The sequence below is a fragment of the Microcaecilia unicolor genome, chromosome 1, assembly GCF_901765095.1.
Source record: "Microcaecilia unicolor chromosome 1, aMicUni1.1, whole genome shotgun sequence".
NCBI classification, from domain to species: Eukaryota; Metazoa; Chordata; class Amphibia; order Gymnophiona; family Siphonopidae; genus Microcaecilia; species Microcaecilia unicolor.
Genome location: NC_044031.1, coordinates 468,644,582 through 468,670,132, shown reverse-complemented (window position 1 = coordinate 468,670,132; position 25,551 = coordinate 468,644,582). Strand labels below are relative to the sequence as shown.

At 44.2% G+C, this 25,551-nt stretch overlaps 1 protein-coding gene across 1 annotated transcript in view; it reads right to left on the bottom strand.

Moving 5' to 3' along the window:
* LAMA3 (laminin subunit alpha 3) overlaps nt 1-25,551 on the bottom strand; it is a 407,718-nt gene that overhangs the window by 271,136 nt on the left and 111,031 nt on the right. Inside the window, 3 exon segments of the mRNA XM_030188133.1 lie at nt 3,699-3,764; nt 7,622-7,753; nt 11,148-11,238. Of these exon segments, the coding sequence (XP_030043993.1) occupies nt 3,699-3,764; nt 7,622-7,753; nt 11,148-11,238 (289 nt within the window).

The window sequence follows — 25,551 nt, the reverse complement described above, 5'->3', positions numbered from 1 at the left end:
TCAGAGGGGAGAAGGGGACTGGGGTGGGGGTCTAAGAGGGGAAAAGGGGAGGGGAGAAGGGGACTGGGGTGGGGGTCTCACAGGGGAGAAGGGGACTGGGGTGGAGATCTCACAGGGGAGAAGGGAAGGGGAGGGGAGAAGGGGACTGGGGTGGGGGTGTTCAGAGGGGAAAAGGGGACTGGGGTGGGGGTCTCAGAGGGGAAAAGGGGAGGGGAGAAGGGGACTGGGGTGGGGATCTCAGACAGGGGAGGGGGAGGGGAGAAGGGGACTGGGGTGGGGATCTCAGAGGGGAGAAGGGAAGTGGAGGGGAGAAGGGGACTGGGATGGGGGTGTTCAGAGGAGAGAAAGGGACTGGGGTGGGGGTCTCAGACAGGGGAGGGGAGAAGGGGATTGTGGTGGGGGTCTCAGACAGGAGAAGGGGAGGGGAGAAGGGGTCTGGGGTGGGGGTGATCAGAGGGGAGAAGGGGGCTGGAACTGGGGGCTGAAAAAAGGGGCAGAGAGAGAGAGGAGACAGATCCTAGATGGAAGGGGGAGCGAGAGGGAGGGCAGACCCTGGATGGATGGGAGAGGGAGGGCAAATGGTGGATTGAAGGGGCAGAGAGAAAGGGCAGGCAGTGGATGGAAGGGACGGCAGAGAGGGCAGACACTGGATGGCAGAGAGAGAGAGAGAGAGAGAGAGAGAGAGAGAGAGAGAGAGAGTTAAGACAGATGCTGGATGGAAGGAAGACGGTGAAAAGAAGATGAGGAAAGCAGAAACCAGAGACAACAAACTGTAAATAAAATATATTTTTTTATTTTTTTTGCTTTAGGATAAAGTATTGTAGGTGTGTTAAATGTTTATAATAGAATATGTAAATAAGGTAATCTTTTTATTGGACTAATTTTAACACATTTTGACTAACTTTCGGAGAACAAAACCCCCTTCCTCAGGTCAGGATAGGATACTGTAACAGCACTATACTGTACTGACCCGAGGACAGAGGTTTTGGCCTCTGAAAGCTAAATGTATTAGTCCAATAAAATGGTATTATTTTACTTTCTATATTTGTTTTATTTCTATTTGTTAATTTGTAAAGTGGTGATTGGTACTTGTTAGGTTTTTTTTTCAAATTTACATCTGCTGTCTTTATATTTTGCACAGTACTAGGGGACAGTTTCTGTTTCTGTGGTGTTGCATTGTATGCAGAGTCTGGCATTGGAGGTTCAGTTTAATTTTTGTCTAAATAGAAAGTTTATAATTACTTATTCTATAGTGGATTAGGGTGTATCTGTGTTTGTGAAAAAGACATGGCTTTCAGTTGGCATTGACTGTGCAGGATCTACGATCTGTACTATTCTGTCTGGTTTCGTTTTACAATAGGTGAATTGATGTTCTAGTGCTCACTGTAGTGTTTAAGATGCTTTCCTTTTCCTTGTGTGACTCATAGAAATGACTGCTTATGGTATGGTAGAATTGCTCTATAGGTCCTGAGTGTTTTGTATTCTCGGCATGCCTAGTACTGGATTTGGGGGGGGGGGGGGGTGTTAAAAAATGACCGGCCCCGGGTGTCAACTACCCTAGGTACGCCACTGCTTAGCGGTAAGGTCTCTCACATTAATCATGTGGTAATCGCCTACGTGCTTCAAATCAGAGTTACCGCCTGATTTTCGCCACGCGCCAGAAAATAGAATATATTTTCTGGTGCATGTAGCGGATGTGCGTAAAAATTGAAATTACTGCATGGGCCACGCGGTAGCTGGGCAGTAACTGCAAAATGGTGTGTGTTGGGTGCATATAGGCACCTATCCTGCTTATTTTCGAACGAGAAGGCCGACAATCTTCCGACACAAATCGGGAGATGGCTGGCCATCTCCTGAATGCGGCCAAATCGGTATAATCGAAAGCCGATTTTGGCCGGCTTCAACTGCATTCCGTCACGGAGCTGGCCAAAGTTAAAGGGGGCATTTCGGCAGGGTACGGAAGGCGGGATGGGGGTGTGGTTACAAGATGGCCGGCTTCGGCCGATAATGGAAAAAAGAAAGCCGGCTCTGACGAGCACTTGGCCGGCTTCACTTGGTCCATTTATTTTTAGGACCAAGTCTTTAAAAAGTGCCACAACTGATCAGATGACCACCGGAGGGAATAGGGGATCACCTCCCCTTACTCCCCCAGTGGTCAACAACACCCTCCCACCCAAAAAAAAAATTTTAAAACTTTTTTTTCCAGCCTCAAATGTCATACCCAGCTCCATGACAGCAGTATGCAGGTCCCTGGAGCAGTTTTTAGTGGGTGCAGTGCACTTCAGGCAGGTGGACCCAGGCCCATCCCCCCACCTACCTGTTACACTTGTGGTGGTAAATGGGAGCCCTCCAAACCCACCCCCCAAAACCCACTGTACCCACATGTAGGTGCCCCCCTTCATCCCTAAGGGCTATGGTAGTGGTGTACAGTTGTGGGGAGTGGGTTTTTGGGGGACTTGGGGGGCTCAGCACACAAGGTAAGGGAGCTATGTACCTGGGAGCAATTTCTGAAGTCCACTGCAGTGCCCCCTAGGGTGCCCGGTTGGTATCCTGGCATGTGAGGGGGACCAGTGCACTACGAATCCTAGCCCCTCCCATGACCAAATGCCTTGGATTTGGCCGGGTTTGAGATGGCCAGCATCGGTTTCCATTATCGGCGAAAACCGATGCCGGCCATCTCAAACCCGGCCATCTCTGACATTTGGCCAGCCCCAACCATATTATTGAAACGAAAGATGGCCGGCCATCTTTTTCGATAATTTGGTTCGGGACTGCTCTTTGCGGCGCCAGCCATATAGATGGCCAGCGCCGTTCGATTATGCCCCTCTATGTGGCTTAGTAAAAGGGCCCCATAATATCTCATTTCCACCAAGTCCAGAAATCTGCAGTAGCCAATATCACCCTTTAGTGAGGATCTAGAGTAAATGACTAACAGTTTTGCAATATACAATCAGATTCAATTAGCAATTTTACAGCTCTAAGGCCTGACTGATATGGTCAAATCACTTCACTTGTTAAACTTTCAGTGTCACATATGCATGTTTTCAGCTTGTTTTATATATGTTTCAACAAGCAAATGTGTTTTTAATTGTTGTATTTATGAAACAGTGAGGTTTTTAACATATTATAAGTTGTTATAATTTGTTTTTAATATGATTTATGTGTAATTAACAGTTACTGCCCTGACGCAGCCGTATATAGGCGAAATGTGGCCATGACAGGCTGATTTCATGTTTTAACTCCAGGCTTTGTAATAAACAATAGTTTTTATTATTTGGATGCTGGTGTCCTTTTGATCTGTACCTTTTGCCATCTTACTCGGACAATGCAGAACATTGCTTCTTTGTTTTCTACCAGCTTTGGGAAATGTGCATCTCTGATATCTTGCATTTCAGTTTCTATTGATATTAATATGACAGGTTTTCTTTATAGGTCTGGAATGTGTTTGTTTTTTGCAGGGTTTGTTTGCTAGAGTTCTGAGGGGGCCCATCTTAATTTTTTGCCTAGGGCCCACTCAAACCTAAAGTGTATCCTCTTCCCATTTATCAGAAAAGAGCCCTAAACTTCTCTTGTCTAGTACAGATTAAAATTGTTTAACAGAAACAAAATTCCCCCTAGTTCTTCAATGACACAACCAAGTTGTTCAAATAGCCAGCACAAAATTAAGAAAATAATATAATTAGAAAGAGAAAGCTTACCTATTATATCTCCAGATGAAGGGTCCACAGGTGTTGGAAGAGGTGTGACAGGATTAAAGGGCATTCCTTTATAAAACAGTTAAAAAATAAGATCAAAATCTCTTCCATCTGCCATTTAGCTAATTATTTCTTATATACACACACCGATGCATATACACCATGGTTGTCTATGAACTGAGCAACAGTGAAGCTGATATCCATTAGGGCTTATTTGGTTATTTTAACACTTTGAATATACCTTGTTAATGTTAACCAGGTAAGTTATCTGGATAACTGTACAACAGGTATTTCATCTGACCAGACTTAGGGGACCTTTTACTAAGCCATGGTAAAATGTGTCCAGTGGTAGTTTAAGCCCATGGGTTTCCCGCCACTTTTTAGTGTGGCTCTAAGATGGCTGAAATTCTATTTCTGTCATTAATGGCCACACGCTAATTTCCAAATTAGCATGCAGCCATTTGCGCCTGACCCCTTACCACCTCCTATTTAGAAGGTGGTAAGGGTTCATGCGCTACTTGTGTGGTAATTGGGCAGCACACAGCAATATGACCACGCTGCCTGATTACCACCGAGAATGCCTACTCCTCGTTCTAGCACGAGAAACGGCATATGGCAAATGCAGAACTACCACAGGGTGCCTGGGCGGATCCAGCAGTAGTGCTGTTTTGCCATATGCTACCCTACCCTTAACCAGTTTACTGTTAACTGGAAAGCACTGAATATTAGCACTGTCTGGTTAAAGTTTTATCCCATGCCTGACCCTTCTTCATTAAAGTAGACAACTTTTGGCCAGCTATGGCCAGCTATTGAGACCAAATGAAAGCTATTCAGCAGTCAGAGTGGCAAATTCAAAAAATGAATATATGTCTGGTTAAAATCTTGAACTGAACCAGACAACTCATTTGACTTCAACCCCCATTTTTTAATATACTGATTGTAAAATTCTCAAACACTCTTCTCAAATAGTCTCAAACTAAATGTGTGACAGAGTTGGTTGAATATGTGAGTAGGCAGTTAAACGGTGCCCTGTGTTTTCTTTCTCTGAGAGTAGTGAGTTGGAGGTTTTATTAAATGAGTGGGTGCAGTTGATTTCAGAAAGGATTAATATCTAAAGTTGGAACATCAGTATGATATTCTGCTTGGGGATTGGAGTATTTGATTTGAGAGCATCTTTTTCCCCCCCACAGCATTTTGGAACAATTCACCTGAATATGTTGAACGAATTCCCCTGACACTGTGGTTTGACCCCTGTCAGGAAATTAATGACTCCTTTTAGTAAGCTACAGTAAGCACTAACACATGTTTACCATAGCTTAAAATGCCTTACCACAGGGTGTGCACTTGCTTCCCACGTGCTAAAAATAGATTTATTTTTTAGCACTGGGAGGGGGTCACATGGCAGAGAATAGGCATGTCCTGTGCTAATCAGTTAGCACAGTTACATTGCCACATGCTAACCAATTAAGACATGCTTAGCGTGTGACCCCTTACCACCCAAAAAATAGGTAGCAGTAGAGGCTCATGTGCTAATGGGAAAATTAGTTCATAGCTATTAATTAAAAAAATAAAAAGAAAAATTGGCCATATTACCTATGCAGTAAAAATGGCTTTAGCGTGCGAGAACAATCTGCGTAAACACGTGCTCAGGCCACTTTTTACTGCAGTTTGGTAAAAGGGCCCCTTAGTGAAGATCCCAGCAGACTGAATATCTCCCTGTCCCTCATCCACCCGCCTCTTCCTGTCTCTCACTTATCCACCCCCATCCTGTTAGACTGTCACTGAAATGCTTTGATGTTTCACTTATATACACTGTCATCTACCAGCATTTGCTTATTTCCGATCTGATGAAGAAGGGCAACCTTCGAAAGCTAATCAAGAAATGTATTAAGTTATGTCCAATAAAAAAGGTATCATCTTATTTTCTTTTCCATGTTTTATTTTGTTTTATTTCTATTGATTACCTTTAAAAGTGGACTAACACGGCTACCACACTTCTCTACAGCAGAATGAAGAAATTCTCTTTTACAAGTTAAGCACTAGTTGGATTGTTTATTGAGCAAAGTGATTTATAATAACAATGACTGCAATTTAGGCAATGAAGCATAAATGTGTGACAAGGGACTGAGTGAATATTTCATTCTAGAAGATGTCTGGATCTCTCTAAATGTTGGCATTTAAAATGTCAAAACACTGAATAAAAATAAAGTAAAAAAATGTTTATTTTTTGAAAATGCTGTTTGTCTGGGGGTTTTTTTAGAGTGTTGGAATGAAGTCTTTCTGAACGGTGATTGTGAGGCATTTTTCACTGAGGTTTTTTTTCTCCACTTTTTTTTTTTGTTTTCATTTTTGTTTTATTGTTGAACTTTTAGATTTATATTTTTGTAATAGAGTTAGTGGTTTCAGTCAGCAGTTTTTCAGAGACTAACATAATCTGTGGAGTAGATATGATGGTTTTCAATTACCCCAATATTGACTAGATAAATATTATCTCACTATAACAAACTTGGATTCGAAGTAAATTTATCCTCAAATCCAAGTTTGTTATAGTGAGTTTATGGTTTAACTTGGTTTGTTGGTTTTGATCTTCCTGATTTTTTGTAATTTATAGATAAATATTATATCAGGAAATGCTAGAGAGGTAAAGTTCTTAGATGAATGACTGCTTCACGTAGCAGCTGCTCTAGGAACGTACAAAAGGGGAAGGTATTTTAGATATAGTCCTTAGTGTAATGTAGGAATGGTGCAAGAGGTAATGGTGTAGGGACTACTTGGCAATAGTAATCCTAACATGATCAAATTTGATTTCATATATGGAATGAAAACACTAAAGAAATTACTGCATTAGAATTTCACTTTCACAAGAGCACCTATGATAAAATGAGGAAAAGGTTTAAAATAAGCTAAACGGAGCAGCTGAACAGGCTATGAGTTTACATTGAGAATCTTAGCAGCCCAGACCATATGCATCCCATGTATTTAAAAAAAGGTGGAAAATGAAGCTGGTTCATTCACATTCGGTCAATCTCGACAAAAACTGATTGAACCTGAAATTACAGCTATAGACAGGAAACAGTTTTCTATTTTTAAATAACTGGAGACTAAGTGGAAGGAAGTTGTCAATATGGGCTACTGTTAAGATGGATTGTTTTACTACAAGCCATGATATTTTAGCACAGGGTCCCATTTTATGCAATGAGATCCTCTGCTAAACTAGCACAACTTGTGATAAAATAACTCACCTTAACGGTAGCCCACATTTATAATTTCCATCCTTATTCTCCAATTTTGAATAAACTCCAAAGTCTCAGGTCGCAATGAACTCAAGTGGCAAAACATTGCTGCTCCTCCTTTCCAATATTTTAGAACGTTCAACCTCAGTCAAAATAACCAAGAAGGGCCCACCCTTATTTCCTAACTCAGGGGTCCTTTTACTAAGGTGACCTGAAAAATGGCTTGCGGTAGTGTAGGCGTAGGTTTTGGGTGTGCGCCAATCCATTTTTCAGCGTGCCTGTAAAAAAGTCCTTTTTAAAAAAATTTTGCCGAAAATGAATGTGCAGCAAAATGAAAATTGCCGCGCCTCCATTTTGGGTCTGAGACCTTACCACCAGCCATTGACCTAGCGGTAAAGTCTCATGCGGTAACCAGGTGTTAATGACCTACACGCGCCAAATGCCACTTGGCACGCGTCCGATACGTGCGGCAGAAATTAAAAATTATTTTTCGGCTGCGTGTATTGGACACGTGGCAAAAATGAAATTACCACAAGAGCCACGTGGTAGCCGTGTGGTAACTCCATTTTGGGGCTCGTTGGGCACACGTAGAAGCTTATGCAGCTTAATAAAAGGGCCCCTCAGACTTTACATTTGATCTTGAGCAAAGAGATGCTGAGAAGTGATCAGTTAATACCCTACTGTGATACTTACGGACACAGGATGGGAAGTTGAAGTAGCCTTGAGCGCATCTATCGCAGCTTTCCCCACTGAAGTTTGGCTTGCAATAGCAGCGACCAGACCCTTCCTCACAGCCATCTGAGTGCTCAGGACTGCAACTACATGCTAAAAAAACCCATTAAAGCAGTTAAGTTACAGCAAAGTGCACTCACCTGAGGTCTTAACTGAGAAACACACTTTGAGGACATGCACACAAATGCATTTGAGGTTAAGCTCTTTTTTGTAAAGAAGCACTGAAAATGCACAGGAGGCGCTATTCCTGTTCACGTGTTCATGTAGCTTCATCTCAGGCTTATCCTTACTGAATAGGGCTACACTCAGTACTAGGGCTGAGTTTTGTCTCTTTGTTCATTCTCTAGTACTTTATTCTTGATGTGAGTTCTCTGCTAGGGGGAGAAGCAGATGTAGGATGTTTATGGTTTAATAATTTATATTCCACCTTTTACAAGGCAGATTACATAAAAGCATTCATGATCATTAAAATCTAAATCAAATACAAATCAATGAATTAAAACATAAGTAAGATAAATATCTGATATTTTCTTAAATAAATGTCAGTCTTGAGTGGTGTTTCAGCATAACACTAGGTATGGATGACCAGAGGCTCTCAGAATAGCACCGTGGAGATCCTTGCTTATCATGCAAGCCTCTTTGGAATGGAGGGAATTCACAGATCTAGATACAAAACTGGGGAAGCGGTTTTGTGATATCTGGGAACCTTTTTGGACTACTCTCACCCCAACGGCTCGAAGCCGCCTACTTAACGTGATGATTATTGCTGATGATAGGTTGCTTCATAAATATACTGAGGAAGTGCTGCATTTGCCCTTTTTTTGTGATTATTAAAGATGTCCTCTTAAGTTTGAGAGGGCTGAATATAGATTACATACATATGCCAAAAGGAGAGAGGGAGGGGTGGGATTGGGATCGGACAGATTAGCTGGCTATTTCAAGTTTTATGGTAGGGAGCTATAAGAGTCAAAGCTCGCTACCTTGTTTGGTCTCTATAATGAACTGTTCTATTCATGGAGCGCTGATTGAATTGTACATGCACATTTTGTTTGTATCTATTGTGAATATTGTCTTCTTTGTATAATTCAATAAAAAGATTTTATGCACAGTCCTGAGTACATCCACTCTAGAAATCAGAAATTGAAATATATGTCTGTGATCCCTTGGATTTTCTTTTCTTAGTCCCAACATCCCTCTTTGATTATTCTCCTTCCATACCTAGGATCCTTTGCTTGCTCTGGTACTTTATTGAGATTCTACTCCTCTCCTTACCTTTCTCCTCTAAGCAAACATCTTAAATGGTAGGTCTCCAACTCCTCTTTGCTCCCATACCTCCTTTTCTCCTTTAACCTGGTTGGTAACTATGTCTCTCAGGTTGGGAAGCCCCTAGGTTTGTTTTGAACGTCCTGAGTTTGATTCCCATTGCAGCTCCTTGTGACTCTGGACAAGTCACTTAACCCTCCATTGCCCCTGGTACAAAATAAGTACCTGAATATATGTAAATCGCTTTGAATGTAGTTGGAAAAACCTCAGAAAGGCGGTCTATCAAGTCCATTCCCCCCCCCCCCCCCCCTTCCCTTTCTCTTCTTTGGACAGGAGGGCTTAGGGCTAGACTTAAACCTCCTTCCAATGCTGAAGAGAAACTTTTCTAGTCACCAGTTTTGGCTCTTACTCTCCCCCTGTTTCAGAGGTAGGTATAATAGGCAGCTCAAAAACTCGGTAGAAGGAAGATATATAGAAACTGCACTTGCACTCCACCCCCACCAGTCCAGCTTTAGGGCAGGTTTCAGTTCAGAAACAGTACTGATCTCACTTTTAAGTGAGATACATAAAGGGGCATTTTCGAAAGAAATGTCTAAATCAGAATTTGGGCATTTTACAAAGACGCCCAAATTCTGAACAGAAAAGGAGGTCATTTTTTTAAAAAGATGGAAGTCCATCTTTTGCTTTCAAAAATGCTATGGACATCCCGTGATTTGGACGTTTTGTGATTTGGACGTCTTTGTTTTTTGGCCATTTTTGGAAAAAAAAAACATCCATGTAAAATGTCCAAAATCAAGCCATTGGAACATAGGAGGAGCCAGCATTTTTAGTAGACTGGTCCCCCTGACATCCCAGGAGAGCAATAGGGCACCCTAGGGGGCACTGCAGTGGACTTCATAAAATGCTCCTAGGTACATATCTGACCATTGCTCCATTACTTTGTCTGCTGAGCCCCCCAAAACCCACTACCCCCACCTGTACATCACTACCATAGCCCTTACGGGTGAAGAGGGCACCTGTATGCTATTCTGATGGACTTGAGTATAACATCTGAGGGTGGCACAGAGGCTGGCAAGTAATGTTTTTCATCACATTTTTGGGGGGGGGGGGGGTGGGAGGGGGTTAGTGACCCCTGGAGAGTAAGGGGAGGTATTCCCTGATTCCCTCCAGTAGTCATCTGGTCATATGGGGCACCTTTTTGTGCCTTATTCGTAATAAAAACAGGTCTAGCTCAAAACATCTAAGTTTTATTCCTGGACGGTTTGGTTTTGTTCTATTATGGCTGAAAGACGTCCAAGTCTTAGGAACGCCCAAGTCCCACCTTGAACACGCCCCTGGCATGCCCCCTTGAGATTTGGATGTCCTTCTGACGGACTTCAGAGAAAGATGTCCAAAAAGAGGTTTCGATAATACTGATTTGGACGTTTCTGTGAGATAAACGTCCAAATGCTGACTTATGTCACTTTTTGGACATCTATCTCTTTCAAAAATAAGCCTGATAGTATGTTAGATAACAAATTTATTGCGCTAACCACATCTTTAGATTTTAAAACTGCCTTTGATCTGGTTCATCATATCCTTTTGTTAGAAACACTCTCCTCTATTGATATAACAGAGACTATCTTTGCCTGATTTTCTTTCTTTTTGCGTGTCCACTCTTTCAAGGTAACTTGCACATCATCCTTATTTGCCTCTTACCCATTTACCTATAGTGTTTGGACAAGTTCTTTCTGGAGGAAAAGTCCCTACTGAGACAGACACGGAAAAGTCACTGTTTGCCCTGGGATTGGTAGCATGGAATCTTGCTACTATTTGGGATTCTGCCAGGTACTTTTGGTGACCTGGATTGGCCACTGTTGGAAACAGGATACTGGGCTAGATGGACCATTTGTCTGACCCAGTATGGCTACTCTTATGTTCTTATGTTCATTTAAAAAAAAAAAAAACAACCCAACAAAAACAGCAAAAACAAAAATGAAACTCACTGAAATGCAGGCACATTGATATTTGAGGTATCTAGCTTTAGGCTTTAGGTAGCTGTGGCTTACTCATACCCTCCTCTTTCTTTTTACATGTAGTCTCCCAGGCTCCATTAGTAAATACAACCTGTCTTAAAATTCGGATATGAGCTATATGGCCTCTTCCTTGAAAACTTTAGCTTTTTATCCCGTGACTTTATAAAGTTTGGCAATAGTTGACTCTGAAAAGTAAAAAAGAAACTTACGAATGCAACCATGAGGTGCTTCCTTCGGGACTCCATAGGGACGATAGTAGCCCACTGCACAGACTTCACAGTTGGTGCCAGCTGTGTTGTGCTTCATGAAACAAAATGATCAAAGAGAAAAATAAAAAGATAAACCAACCGCATATAAGGCAGGTTTTTCCAAGGGTGTGCTCATCCCTTGGTTTACCTTATCTTCTGAATCAATGACCTTTTGTTTATAAGTTAAATAGGATTTTATAACAAGTTTTTATTACTGCTTGAATTTGAAATTATTTATAATAAAGCCTGAGATTTTAAATATTCTGGGCACTCAAGGCAGTCTGTTTAACAAACATGTATACTTAACTCATTAATGAGCTGCATTTTAAACTTTAGCAGTATTTCTCCTGGACATGCATACATTCTGTATGAATATCAAGTTCTCCAGTTTCCTCTGAGGTTTTTTGTCATTGCAAATTTGATTACACATTTCAGCCATATAGCTGTGAGCAAGTTACAATATTCAGCAAACCAGGAAAGTGACATCAATCTAATATGTAGCAGATGCCAAATAATCATCTGCAGAGAGCACATAGAACTTTACATTCCCCAGTGTGTTCCAAGTAATCCTCTGAAGAGGCACACATAATTTTTGCATTTCCTGGTGTGTGTGTGTCCCCCAGTTCAATCCTTGTTCATCCAGCACACAAAAACCATCCCCCCAAAAAGAAACCCTTGAGGTAGCTACCCAGAAACTAGTTAGGGGGCCATATTAGAAGCAGGGCCAGTCTTAGACAGGGGCGGTCATACAGGGCCTCATGCTCCTAGGGACCCCACATCTCTGGCATGTTTGTCCTCCTGTCTTGGAACACCTCCCTGCTCCGTACCTTAATGTGCATCCACATTTCAGTAGAGAGCATCAGACAGCGGCAGAGATTTTCATATCCTGTCAGCTGCAGAGCCCAGAGCCTCCTCACTGCTGCGTCCTGCCCCCTTTTGATGCCACTTCCTGCTTCTGCAAGGGAGGCTTTGGGCTCGGCAGCTGATGGGATATGAAAATTGTTGCCACTGTCTGCCGCTCTCTACTGAAAGGTGGTGAATGCATATCAAGTTATGGGGTGAGGTGGGGTTCCAAGAGCTCTAAACCTCCTTTTAAACTGATAAATTATGGCTTATGGTGGCAGGCGTGGGTGGACATGGGCGGGGAGGCCGGGCACAAACCAACTGAACTGGTCTGCACAGGGCCCCACAATTGCTAAGACCGGCCCTGATTAGAAACCTTGCATGGAAAGAATGTGTTTTATTTGTCTAGTTAAGTAAATATATTAATTGATTTCCTTAAAAAATCTGAAACAATTTACAGTACATAATACATCCACCATCCCTCCCATCCAAACTATCCCAGGGTTTAGATATATTATCATGTTTACTAACAATGGGGTCCATATATAGCAACAAGAAACCATTCAGCCAGTAGGAATCAGTGTTTTGCTGACCACCATTGGCACTAAACCCAGAAATTTAATGCAGAGCCACGTCCGGCCACCAGCACTAAATTTCCATGTCTGTGGAGCCAGTTAACTACAATATTTCATGCATATTCATTTTGGGTATTCTGAAAATCTGCCTGGCTGTGAGATCACCAGCATTGTTTGGGTTACCCAGATTAGACCATAATTTAAAATGATGAATTTGGAAGCAAGTAATACTTTATGATTGTTTGATGTATCCAATCCCTTCTATAGTGAGAATCTCCCCCACAAATTCAAACTTAGTGGGTGTGACCTGATTCTCTGTTAGAGGGGCAGCCTTCTATACCAGTTTTTCTTGAGAAATCCATCTTTTTTACAGATTAACTGGCTGTGCTGCAGCTCTGTCTGTACATTTTAGACTTAGATCCCTCCCACCCACCCCTCTACCCACCCACCCCTAGGGTGATAGTTCTTATATACCCTCCCAAGCAACCTAATCTGCCTGCAGATAACTGCTCTGTCTCTGTGTTTAGGCTCTTCACCTCCTTTCCTCCCACATTTTTCAAACATAGTGGGTGTGACTTGTTCTTACTGGGCAGTGCCTACCTGCCTGCTGCCTACCATTCCAGTTTTAAGCCTCTAATCCAGCTCTGCCGTTCTATCTATCACTTAACACCTCAGTCACTACATATATACCCATAACACCTCAGTTACTACTTATGGCCCCTTTACACATTCTCTTCCTTGCCCTGTCCCTTCCTAATCTTTTTCCCCTCCCCCTACCGCTGTCTACCACTGGAACTCACTGCCCACCCATGTCCTCTCCCATCTTGCTCACTACTGCAATACCCTACTCACCCCCGTCCCTCACCACCTCACCATCTCTCCTGTCCCCCTCCTCCTTCCTAGCTCTCAACCTTCAACACTTCCTTCCTGCCATTAACCCATCCCCATTCCTCCTAAGCGCATCCCGTCTTCGTCGCCTTCGTCGCCCTACCTCCCCCACCCTCCTCCGCACTCTCTTGCTCCTCCTCCTGCTATCCGCAGGAGACATCAATCCCAATCCAGGTCCCCCACACCTGTCTTCGTCCTATCCATGCAAACGTTTCCGGGATGTCTCCAATCTCATATCTATTCCCCTCCTCCCCCCCTCTTCCCTCCCCTTCTCATGTGCACTGTGGAATGCCCACTCGGTCTGCAACAAACTTCCCTTCACCCACGATCTCTTCATCTCTCATTCCCTTCACCTGCTTGCCCTAACTGAAACCTGGCTCTCCCCTGACGACTCTGCCTCAGTTGCGGCTCTATGCCATGGAGGCTATCTCTTCTCCCATACTCCCCGCCTAGTTGGCCGTGGAGGAGGCGTCGGGTTACTACTCTCGCCCTCCTGTAGCTTCCAACCCCTCCTCCTACCACAGTCTCACTGCTTCTCATCCTTTGAAGTCCACTCCATCCGTCTATTCTACCCGTTGCCACTCAGAGTGGCAGTCATTTACCGCCCCCCTGATAAATCCCTCCCTTCCTTCCTCACCGACTTCGATGCCTGGCTTTCTGTTTTTCTTGAACCCTCATCTCCATCCCTCATTCTCGGAGACTTCAACATACACGTTGATGACCTGTCCAACTCTCACGCTTCTCAGTTCCTCACTCTAACATCCTCCTTCAACCTCCAGCTTTGTTCCACCACCCCTACTCACCGTGATGGCCATTGCCTTGACCTCGTCCTCTCCTCTTCCGGCTCACCCTCCAATTTCCACACCTCAGCTCTTCCTGTCTCTGATCATCACCTGATCACCTTCACACTTCTTCACCCTCCCCCTCAGCCCCGCCCAACATTAACCACTACTTCCAGGAATCTCCAGATTATTGACCCTCCCACCTTATCATCTAGTATTTCTAATCTCCTCCCCTCCATCATGTCCTCCGAGTCTGTTGACGAGGCTGTCTCCGCTTACAATGCCACTCTCTCCTCTGCTCTGGACACCCTTGCACCATCCACCTCCCGTCCCACAAGGCGTACTAATCCCCAGCCCTGGCTGACCCCTTGCATCCGTTACCTTCGCTCCTGCGCCCGATCTGCTGAACGCCTCTGGAGGAAATCTCGCACCCATTCAGATTTCCTTCACTACAAATTCATGCTATCCTCCTTCCAGTCCTCACTATTCCTTGCCAAACAGGACTATTACACCCAATTGACTAATTCTCTCAGCTCTAACCCTCGTCGTCTCTTCGCCACCCTTAACTCCCTCCTCAAAGTGCCCTCCGCTCCCACCCCCCCGTCACTCTCTCCTCAATCACTGGCTGACTACTTCCGCGACAAGGTGCAAAAGATCAACCTTGAGTTCACTACCAAGCCACCTCCTCCTCTTCACCCTTCAACCCTCTCCCTCAACCAACCAACCCAGACCTCCTTCTCCTCCTTTCCTGATATCTCCGAGGAGGAAACCGCCCGCCTTCTTTCCTCCTCAAAATGCACCACTTGTTCCTCTGATCCCATCCCCACCAACTTACTTAACACCATCTCTCCTACTATCACCCCCTCCATCTGTCATATCCTCAACCTCTCTCTCTCCACTGCAACTGTCCCCGACACCTTCAAGCATGCTGTAGTCACGCCACTCCTCAAAAAACCATCACTAGACCCTACCTGTCCCTCCAACTACCGCCCCATCTCCCTCCTACCCTTCCTCTCCAAGACACTTGAGCGCGCAGTCCACAGCCGCTGCCTTGATTTTCTCTCCTCTCATGCCATCCTTGATCCGCTTCAATCCGGTTTTCGCCCTCTTCACTCGACAGAAACAGCACTTTCTAAAGTCTGTAATGACCTGTTCCTTGCCAAGTCCAGAGGCCACTACTCCATCCTCATCCTCCTGGATCTATCCGCCGCTTTTGACACTGTCAATCATGACTTACTTCTTGCCACACTGTCCTCATTTGGGTTCCAGGGCTCTGTCCTCTCCTGGTTCTCCTCCTATCTCTCCCACCGCACCTTCAAAGTTCACTCTCATGGATCTTCCTCCACCCCCATCCCCTTATCTGTTGGTGTTCCCCAGGGATCGGTCCTTGGACCCCTTCTCTTCTCAATCTACACCTCTTCCCTGGGCTCCCTGATCTCATCTCATGGTTTCCAGTATCATCTCTATGCTGATGACACCCAACTGTATCTCTCCACACCAGACATCACCGCGGAGACCCAGGCAAAGGTATCGGCCTGCTTATCCGACATTGCTGCCTGGATGTCCAACCGCCACCTGAAACTGAACATGTCCAAGACCGAGCTTATCGTCTTTCCACCAAAACCCACTTCTCCTCTTCCTCCACTTTCTATCTCAGTTGATAACACCCTCATCCTCCCCGTCTCATCTGCCCGCAACCTCGGAGTCATCTTTGACTCCTCTCTTTCCTTCTCTGCGCATATCCAGCAGATAGCCAAGACCTGTCGCTTCTTCCTCTTTAACATCAGCAAAATTCGCCCTTTCCTCTCTGAACACACCACCCGAACTCTCGTCCACGCTCTCATTACCTCTCGCCTGGACTACTGCAACTTACTCCTCACCGGCCTCCCACTTAGCCATCTATCCCCCCTTCAGTCTGTTCAGAACTCTGCTGCACGTCTCATATTCCGCCAGAACCGATATACTCATATCACCCCTCTCCTCAGGTCACTTCACTGGCTTCCGATCAGATACCGCATTCAATTCAAGCTTCTCCTTCTTACCTACAAATGCACTCAGTCTGCTGCCCCTCACTACCTCTCTACCCTCATCTCCCCTTACGTTCCCGCCCGTAACCTCCGTTCACAGGATAAATCCCTCCTCTCAGTACCCTTCTCCACCACCGCCAACTCCAGGCTCCGCTCATTCTGCCTCGCCTCACCCTATGCTTGGAACAACCTTCCTGAACCCTTACGCCAAGCCCCCTCCCTGCCCATCTTCAAGTCTTTGCTTAAAGCCCACCTCTTCAATGCTGCGTTCGGCACCTAACCCTTACCGTTCAGTGAATCCAGACTGCCCCAATTTGACTGCCCCTATCGGACCGACCGTTCACTTGTCTATTAGATTGTAAGCTCTTTGAGCAGGGACTGTCTCTCTTTGTTAAATTGTACAGCGCTGCGTAACCCTAGTAGCGCTCTAGAAATGTTAAGTAGTAGTAGTAGTATAGGGCAGATAGGGCTCCATTAGAGATTCTTTACATCATTTTGTATGTATAATACTATGTTGTATTTATTTTATCCTATATGTTATAAACCCTTTTGGTTCCAGTGTGGGTGATAAGGCGGTACATGAATGTACAAATAAAATAGAAAAGTCTGTTGTTTTGCATATTATACTATGGAAACTTTGGAGGTTGCAATACTTATTAATATAATGATGTGGCAGTCCATATGTCTTTTTTTTTTTTTGGGGGGGGGGGGGGGGAGAGCATCATAGATGTCTGCTTCAAAATGTCTCCAGCGGGGGCAGAGAAGCCAGATCCTAGCTCCACAGATGTGCATTGTTTGAAGTATATATTTTTTGCACATATTACTGCAGACAATAATATGTGCAAGGCTGCCATTACCACTCATCTGCTGATTGCCAACCTTGGAAAAATCATTTCCACACATCATATACAACAATCAACTACCACTATAGTAAACCATCTTCACAAATGCATTTGTTGAATTCTAGCCCACATGTCATAAAAAGAGACCACTGACTTTTTCCAAACAGGCAGAGATAATTCTTTTTGAGCATCACAGCTTATGATAGTTCTCACTCCTCCTCTTTTTGCTTCTCTTTGCAGAAAAAGAGTGAATAATTTCTTTCAAAGCATTAGTGTGCCTGGCTCTTTCAAGCCAAGAACATTGCTAGGCACAAAGTTAATGAGAGAATGCACAATCCTGCCAAGTTTTCCCAAAAAATATGGAAATTTACTGCACTTTTACCCATTTAACAAATGTTGCTTGCCATAATCAGATTTGATGTCTGATAGAGCAGATTTTGTCTCACTCAAAAAATCAAATCAAACACAAATAATATTTGCTTCATATGACTATTCATGGAACCTTCTCAGCTGAGCTCCTCTAGTGCAGAAACATTTTTGGAAAGACTGCATCTGACATGAAGGATAGGATTGATGTAAAGTAACAGCTCTAACATAATTATTCTATGTTAAACCAACAAAGCTGTAAACGGCAAGATATGCATGGCAAAAGACATCTCTTTCTCTCTCTTCTTTCCTCATCATTTGCCCCCATTTTATTAAAGATCATTAATTACATTCATCCCTAAAAGGTGAAGTGAAAGAGGCAATTGCAGCCAAAAGAATGTCTTTCAAAGAATGGAAAAGGACCCAAATTAAGAAAATAAGAAGCAACATAAGCACTAGCAAGTCAGATGCATTGATAAAATAAAGACTAAAAGAGAATATGAAGAGAAACTTGCTGCAGAGGCTAAAACTCACAGTAACAATTTTTTCAGGTACATCCGAAGCAGAAAGCCTGTGAGGGACCATTAGATCACAAAGGAGCAAAAGGGGCACTCAGAGAGGACAAGGCCATAGCAGAGAAACTGAATGAATTCTTTGCTTTGGTCTTTACAGAAGAAGAGATCTACCTGTACTAGAAATGGTTTTCATGGGTGATGATGCAAAGGAACTGAAAGAAATCTCGGTGAACCTGGAAGATGTACTGAGCCAAATCGACAAATTAAATAGTAGTAAATCACCTTGACTGAATGGCATATACCTCAGGGTACTGAAAGAACTCAAACATGAAAGTACTGATCTGTTGTTAGTGACCTGAAGATTGGAGGATGGCCAATGTAACATCGTTGTAGTGGAAGTGAATTTTAAAAATTGTTTTTCTACTCTGCCTTGACCAACCAGTGCACTCAGGGTCTGTATTTGTGATTAGAAGTAATTCTGTTTAAAAATGATTGTTTAACTTTGATTGTGTGAAAATAAGTTGGAATGTAGAAGATAAGACACAGCTCTAATTAATTTGGTATGTGAAGGTAGAGGTGGAGCCTGTTTCAAGTTCTGACTGGCCACCTGGACTGAGAAACATGTGACCACATTCCCACAGTATGGCTTGTTTACCTAAACAGAGAAATTCTCAAGCATTCTGTAATTTTCCTTAGCTCTGAACATGAGTTCTTAGCCTAATAAAAAAGAGAGTTTCTATCAGTGAAATTGGGAGCTCGTCTGTGAGTAATGCACGAACTGCGCAGAGAACCATATTTCCTGGTCAAAGAAACTCCTGGCTTTCATTGTGAAAAGGCCCCCCCCCCCCCCAGCTGATGATAAGAACCTGGATGATGTAAGGACCAGTGATGATTGTGTATAGTGTATTATTGCTTCTTTTCCTGGTCTAGTAACTCTTAGCATTGCTTAGATGTAGAGACCAGTGATGTAATAATTGTTCATAGATAGGTATTGTTTCTTTTTAGTTATATAGTTAATCATTGTGTGTATATAGCTAATCATTGTATATATTTTAATCATTGTAGATTTTAGAACCTCTAATATGCTTGGGTGCATAAAGAGAGGCATGACCAGCAGGAAAAAGGAGGTGATAGTGCCATTGTATAAGTCTCTGTTGAGGCCTCATTTGGAGTACTGTGTGCAGTTCTGGAGACCGCACCTATGGAAAAATATAAACTGGATGAAGTCAGTCCAGAGGGCAGCTATGAAATTAGTAAATGGTCTTGAATTGTGTTGTAAGCCACTTTGAGCCTGCAAAGAGGTGGGATAAGGTGGGATACAAATGCAACAAATAATAATAATGCACAAATTATAGGGACAGGCTTATGAACCTCAACATGTATATGCTGGAAGAGATGAGGGAGAGAGGAGACATGATAGAAACATTTAAATATCTCAAAGGTATTTATGTACAGGAAGAGAGCCTTTTTCAAATGAAGGAGAGCTCTGGAATGAGGGGGCATATGACAAAGTTAAGAGGGATTAGGCTTAGGAGTAACCTAAGGAAGTATTATTTCACAGAAAGGGTGGTGGAGGCGTGGAATGGCCTCCCAGTGGAGGTGGTGGAGTCGAGGACTGTTCCAGAATTTAAAAAGACATGGGATAAGCATGTGGTATCACTTAGGAACAGGAAGAATTAGGGGTTATAGAGGATGGGCAGACTGGATGGGTCATATGGCCTTTATCTGCCGTCATGTTTCTATGAGTTCTTGCAGGTTTTGTATTTTGGGGGGTATTTTTTGAAACTTACATTTCATTATAAGTGTTTGTATACTTATATATTTCACAGTGTGAGGTTGGTACTTGCTTGTTATACGTGCTATATTATGAGAGAGTCCTTATAATGTGCAAACATTTATGAGATGAGTGAGCCTTTAGGCTTTTAATGTGTTTCCTAAATCAATTAATGCCTGTGAGCACATTTTTAGCACTTTAGACACTGATAGGCTGATTCTCTCTACAACAAAAAAAGTCTCTCAATGTGTTCTATAAATCTATTTTGGGAGAGGTTTTTGTTGTTGAAGTGATTTATTCCTCTTCTTATTTTAAGTACATAAGTATTGCCATACTGGGACAGATCGAAGGTCCATCAAGCCCAGCATCTTGTTTCCAACAGTGGCCAATCCAGATCACAAGTACCTGGCAAGATCTCAAAACAGTATAATACATTTTAAGCTGCTTATCCTAGAAATAGTCAAATTAATAAGACACCACTCTAGAAATGATATCAAATACAAAACAAAATTGGTAGAGAACTAACTGGGAGTGATTCTAGAACGCCTCCATATCTTGATTATCAGGGGAGAGTCTCATGTAGTTATCATGGCAAGTTTCACTTCACCTGTAAGGTGAACCTCTGCTCGTGTCCGTTTTAATCATAGACTCAACCCCCACCCTTCCTAAATGTGTAGAACTCTATTATTTAACATTTAATATTTTCTCCCAGTAATTACAAAACTATATGTTGCTTATAATTCGCATATCTGCCCCACACATTTCTACTATTAACACTAGTGGCTTAGTGGCACTCATCTGTGTATGCCGGTGTGCTCATAGTCCCCTCATTTGTCTCCCTGGCGAGCGGTAGCAGGGAGGCAGTAAGACTGTGAGCCAAGGGAATTTTTTATGTGGGTGTATTCTATGAGAGATATTGGCTAATGAGTTTTTGTGTTTTTGCAAGTCCGGTGCTATGACTCCCCCTTGCCGTGATAACTATATGAGACTCTCCCCTGATAGTCAATATATGGAGGCGTTCCAGAGTCACTCCCATTCTCTACCATTTTTGTTTTGTATTTTGATATCCTAGAAATAAGCAGTGGATTTTCTCCAAGTACATTTTAATAATGGCTTATGGACTTTTCTTTTAGGAAGCTAGCCAAACCTTTTTTAAAACCTGCTAAGATAACTGCTTTTAACTGTTGTGGTTGAGATTTTACCTATAGCACTTATGTGGGTGAATGTACACTTATGCTTGTAAAACGATAGCAGAGTATTTGGCGGTATTCTATGAAGTACTTATAAAAATGCAAGGAAGAGTTATCTGCTAAGATGCCAGATTATTTGCTGGCAGCTCAGTTCATGCCAGAGTGCTTCTACTTCTTTAGGGTCCTTCTTTTCTTTTCTCACCCCTCCCCCCAACCATGGGCTTTCACCACTTCTTCTGTAAGTAAGAAGCTCCAGAAGGTCTCTCCTTATTTTTTGTCTTTCTTCTTTTTCTTCTAGGATATGCAATCATAAATAAAGGGAGGCAAGAGGGAGCCAATCAGTATAGTGGGAGTGCTGCTGCCTGGCTTCTACAGCGGCTGAACAGGCAGCCATGGCTATGCAGTAGGAGCCAGGCAGCAGCACTCCCACTATGACAACTTCTCCCCTTCTTGGTGGAACTAATCTTCTCTCTTCATTATAAGATCTCTGGGTGGAAATCTTCCTTGTTTTTCTGTGCGAGCCCTTTCTTCACCCAGACTCCCCTTTTCTGCAAGCTAGCCCAATGTTGCTCTCTTCTGGCCCAGCACTTCTCACCAGCAACAGAGGCTACTGCAGGAACAATCTTGACATCTGTCCCCTCTGCTGCTGCCTGGTGGCTTCTATAGGTTTTCCTGCTACTCCATGGTTCCTTGCTTCAGTTCTGGCATGGCCCTGGCTGCCTGTTCAGCTGTAGTAGAAGCCAGGCAGTAGTACTCCCTATCACTATACTGATTGGCTCCCTCTTACCTCCCTCTATGAATCTCCATGGCAGCTTGGATGACCCACTTTCAAGTTCCTTGGTCTGGGCCACTGCTTTGGGAGACCTGCAGTACAACTCCTACTGCATACAGCTTTCTTTGGGCATTAACCTCCTCCCTCAATGTTTAATTTTTTAAACTGTTTATAAATGTGTTAAATTTCGGCAATTATTTTGGTATTACATCAGGCAGGGTTTTAGAACACATTGCAGGATATTGTGATGATAGAAGACTTATGCCTGATTATGTTAATTTAAGATATGGGATATTGCCTCTTGAGACATCTTTAAATATAATTTAACTAGCCGTTGAGCCCGTAAAAACGGGCTGGTATTGGGGTTTTCCTTCCTTCTCCCTCCCTCCCTCCCTGTGAGGTCGCCACCGCTACCGTTCCCCCCCCCCCGGAGTCGCCGCCGCCGCCATCCCTCCACCCGGCCCGGGCCCTCTCTCTCTCCGCTACTAAACTTACACATCCATTCGCCGGAACGCAGCACGCACATCAGCTGAGCTGTCGTCGGCCCTTCCTTCTCTGCCTGTGTCCCGCCCTCCTGTGACGTAATGTCAGCGAGGGCGGGACACAGGCAGGGAAGGAAGGGCCGACGGCAGCTCAGCTGATGTGCGTGCTGCGTTCCGGCGAATGGATGTGTAAGTTTAGTAGCGGAGAGAGGGCCCGGGCCGGGTGTGGGGGGGGGGGGGGGGTAACGGTAGCGGCGACCTCGGGTGGGCGGGTGAAGGGGGGAGCAGTATCAACCTCGGCGGCGCAGTAGAGACTTCCCTCTCTGTCCCGCCCTCGTCATCATGTATTGACGCGGGGGCGGGACAGAGAGGGAAGTCTCTACTGCGCATTTGCGAGTGAGTCGGTCACTCGCCGTTTATAGTGTTGCCAGGTGGGCGGTTTTACCGCCCAATTGGGCAGTTTTCCGCGACCCCCCGCGGGAAATTTTTGCCCGCGGCGGGTTGCGTTTTTTTGGGCTGCTTTTTGGTCTTTTGGGCTGTTTTTTGGGCGTTTTTTTCGGCCACGGGGGGCGGGGTTAGTGACATTTTGGGCGGGGTTAGTGACGTTTTGGGCGGGGCCGATGACAGGGGAGGCGGGGCTGATGACGGGGGAGGCGGGGGTGGGGGTGTCAGGGGCGGGGTTTGAGTTTGGGCGGGTTTTGGGCTGGATTTAGGCTGGTTTGGGTGGGAAAAAAATTTTCCACCTGGCAACCCTGTATATGTTTGATTGGTTTCATAAGTGTTCATGTTGTCTAGTATTGGTGAGAGCTTGAAATAATTGAGTTTAAAATATTTAAAAAGGTCATCTAGATCACTTATCCATTATCGTGTGCACTTAAGGCATTATTTATTAATAGGAGTATAACTAACACACCTCAGACTTGTATGCCTTTTGCCAACCTATGTTTACCTTGGCCCCCTCCCCCCAAGAAGTCAGTTCTCACTATGCTGTGCTATGAACGTTTGCAGAGATTCTGAAGTACTTTTGGGCAGTAGGACCTTGAAGCGCATGTTTCTAACACAATAAGGAAGAACCCTGACCTACTTTCTTGATGGAGTAGAGAAAAAGGGTTACAGAAGTATTAAAAAAATATATCAAGCATCACTTCCACAGGAATTAAGTGGAATAGCATGGCTAGTGGTGTGCCAACAAGTGGTGGTGGTGGTGGGGAATCAAGAAAGGGCCATGGCCAGGGCCAGCCCAAGTGTATCTGATGCTTTAGGTCAGGCCTCGACAAATTATTTTGAATTTAGGAACCAGTGTCTAAGACCTTTCTCACTTCTCCTTCCCCACCCTTCCAACATTGTCCCCGGTGAAATTTGAGGACGGGTGGGGGGGGGGGGGAGGGGTTGGAATCTCGTTCCAGATTAGCAGAAGCTCTTTTAGAAACTGATTTACAAAGGGGTTTTTCCCTGTTGTGTCTGTGAGCAAAGAAACTTTAGTAAATCAGCTCCTTAAGATGCCTCTGCTAATCATTGCAGAAGTCAATAGTCTCCATTCCCAAGGCATGCTGTCAGCTATGTCACAGCACCCTCTAGATAGACAGGTGAATCAAAGAGGTAAGTGTTTCATCAGTTTCTTTCTCATACTCCCTCACAACAGCCTTCAGCCAGTCTATCTCACTTTTGCTCACTCATACCCCTTTCCCACAGCCTTCACCCAGTCTACCTTACTCTCTCATACCCCCTTTCCACAAACATCAACCAGTCAGCCTCACTCTCATACCGCCTTTCCCCCAGCCTTCAGCCAGTCTGTCTCTCTTTCTCCTCTCCCATACCCTCTTCCCACAGCCTCCACCCAGTCTATATCTCTCTGTCTCTCTCACTCTCTTATAGCAGGCACCAGCTCTTGCTTCAATATTCGCAATGCTGCCTCAGAATCTGCTTCTCTTGGTTCTGCACAGAGATCGGGCTCTCCATATAATTGAGCTGTGCGGTGCAGGAAGTTCAGGAAGTCTTGCGTTCTCAAGTCCCATAAGCCTGCCCAAACTTCCTGCACCATGCAGCTCAAGTATATGGAGAGTCCGATCGCTTTGCAGAGCCGAGAGAAGCAGTTTGAGGCAATGAAATCCCAGACACCAGAGTGTAATTTCTAGGCACCATGGTGACCTGGCATCTGGGATTTGTTGAGCTCTACTTTAGGTGAACCTTTTAACCATGCATTCCCAGCCCTAGCTCCAAGGGGCAACTCAAGTCCTATACTCCAGCATTTCCCCTTACCCTCCCTACCCCTCCATCCCGTTGGGCTCAGCAGTAACATCTCCCCTTCCTTCCCTCAGTTATATGTCCAGCACTTCCTCTTTTTTCCTTCCTTGTCCTGATGCTGCCACTGTTACTCTGCCTTTTCCTAGGTCACCGCAAAGATACTCAGTGCTGGCACAGGACTTTCCAGCAGTGGACTGTGCTCCATTGTTGCTGCATTCTGCCTTCCCCTTGATACATTTCCTGCCAGGAGGTGGGGGAATGGGACTTGAGCGCAGGCCTCTACTGTAAGGCCCAACATTCATACCGAGTACCTTTGGAGTGGCCCAGGGAGAGGTAGTGCAACAGCAGAGAGAAGGGAAGATTCTGGCAAAGTAGGGAAGATTAAAGCAGAGGATGATCTCCTGCCGCTCTGCCACCTCTTAAATGCTACTTCCCTAGGCAGACGCCTAGTGGCAGGAATGGCCCTGGCCCCTGGGTGCCATCCTTAGAGGGGGTTATGGAGGAAGTGCTGGGAGGTCACAATCAAAAGCATGAGGCCTTTGTGATGTGGTTTGTGTTGGAGGGAGGGGTGAAAATGTAAACATTGACCTCCAGTTGCTGAAAACCCATGGTACACCACTTACATGGCTGTAGTAGTACTTGGACACTAACCTTATGAAGGACCCTGAGGCATATGGGGAGCAAATGAAAGGAACATATGTTTCTGAGTCAGTGGAGGGGTACTAGGGGTATATTGGTGGATAGGGTATGTGAGAAATTCTGATCCACTTCAGATTAGCACCTAAATTTATTTTTGCTACTTTAATGAGAACATAATTAAAATTGCTATTGAAGCTATATAATTCTAATTGGTATAAAATAAAGATGGAATTATAAACTTATGCTAGCTTGTATGAGTCATAACATCTATGACTACTCATACTTTTATTTATTCCTACACATGTAAGAGTTCAACTTACTAGAACATTAATGCCAAAGGACTGAACCCTCTCCCACAGAGCAATTATAGCAAACGATTGATGTCCCTTGTGTCCAGACACAGTACTCTGAACAAACACATTCCAC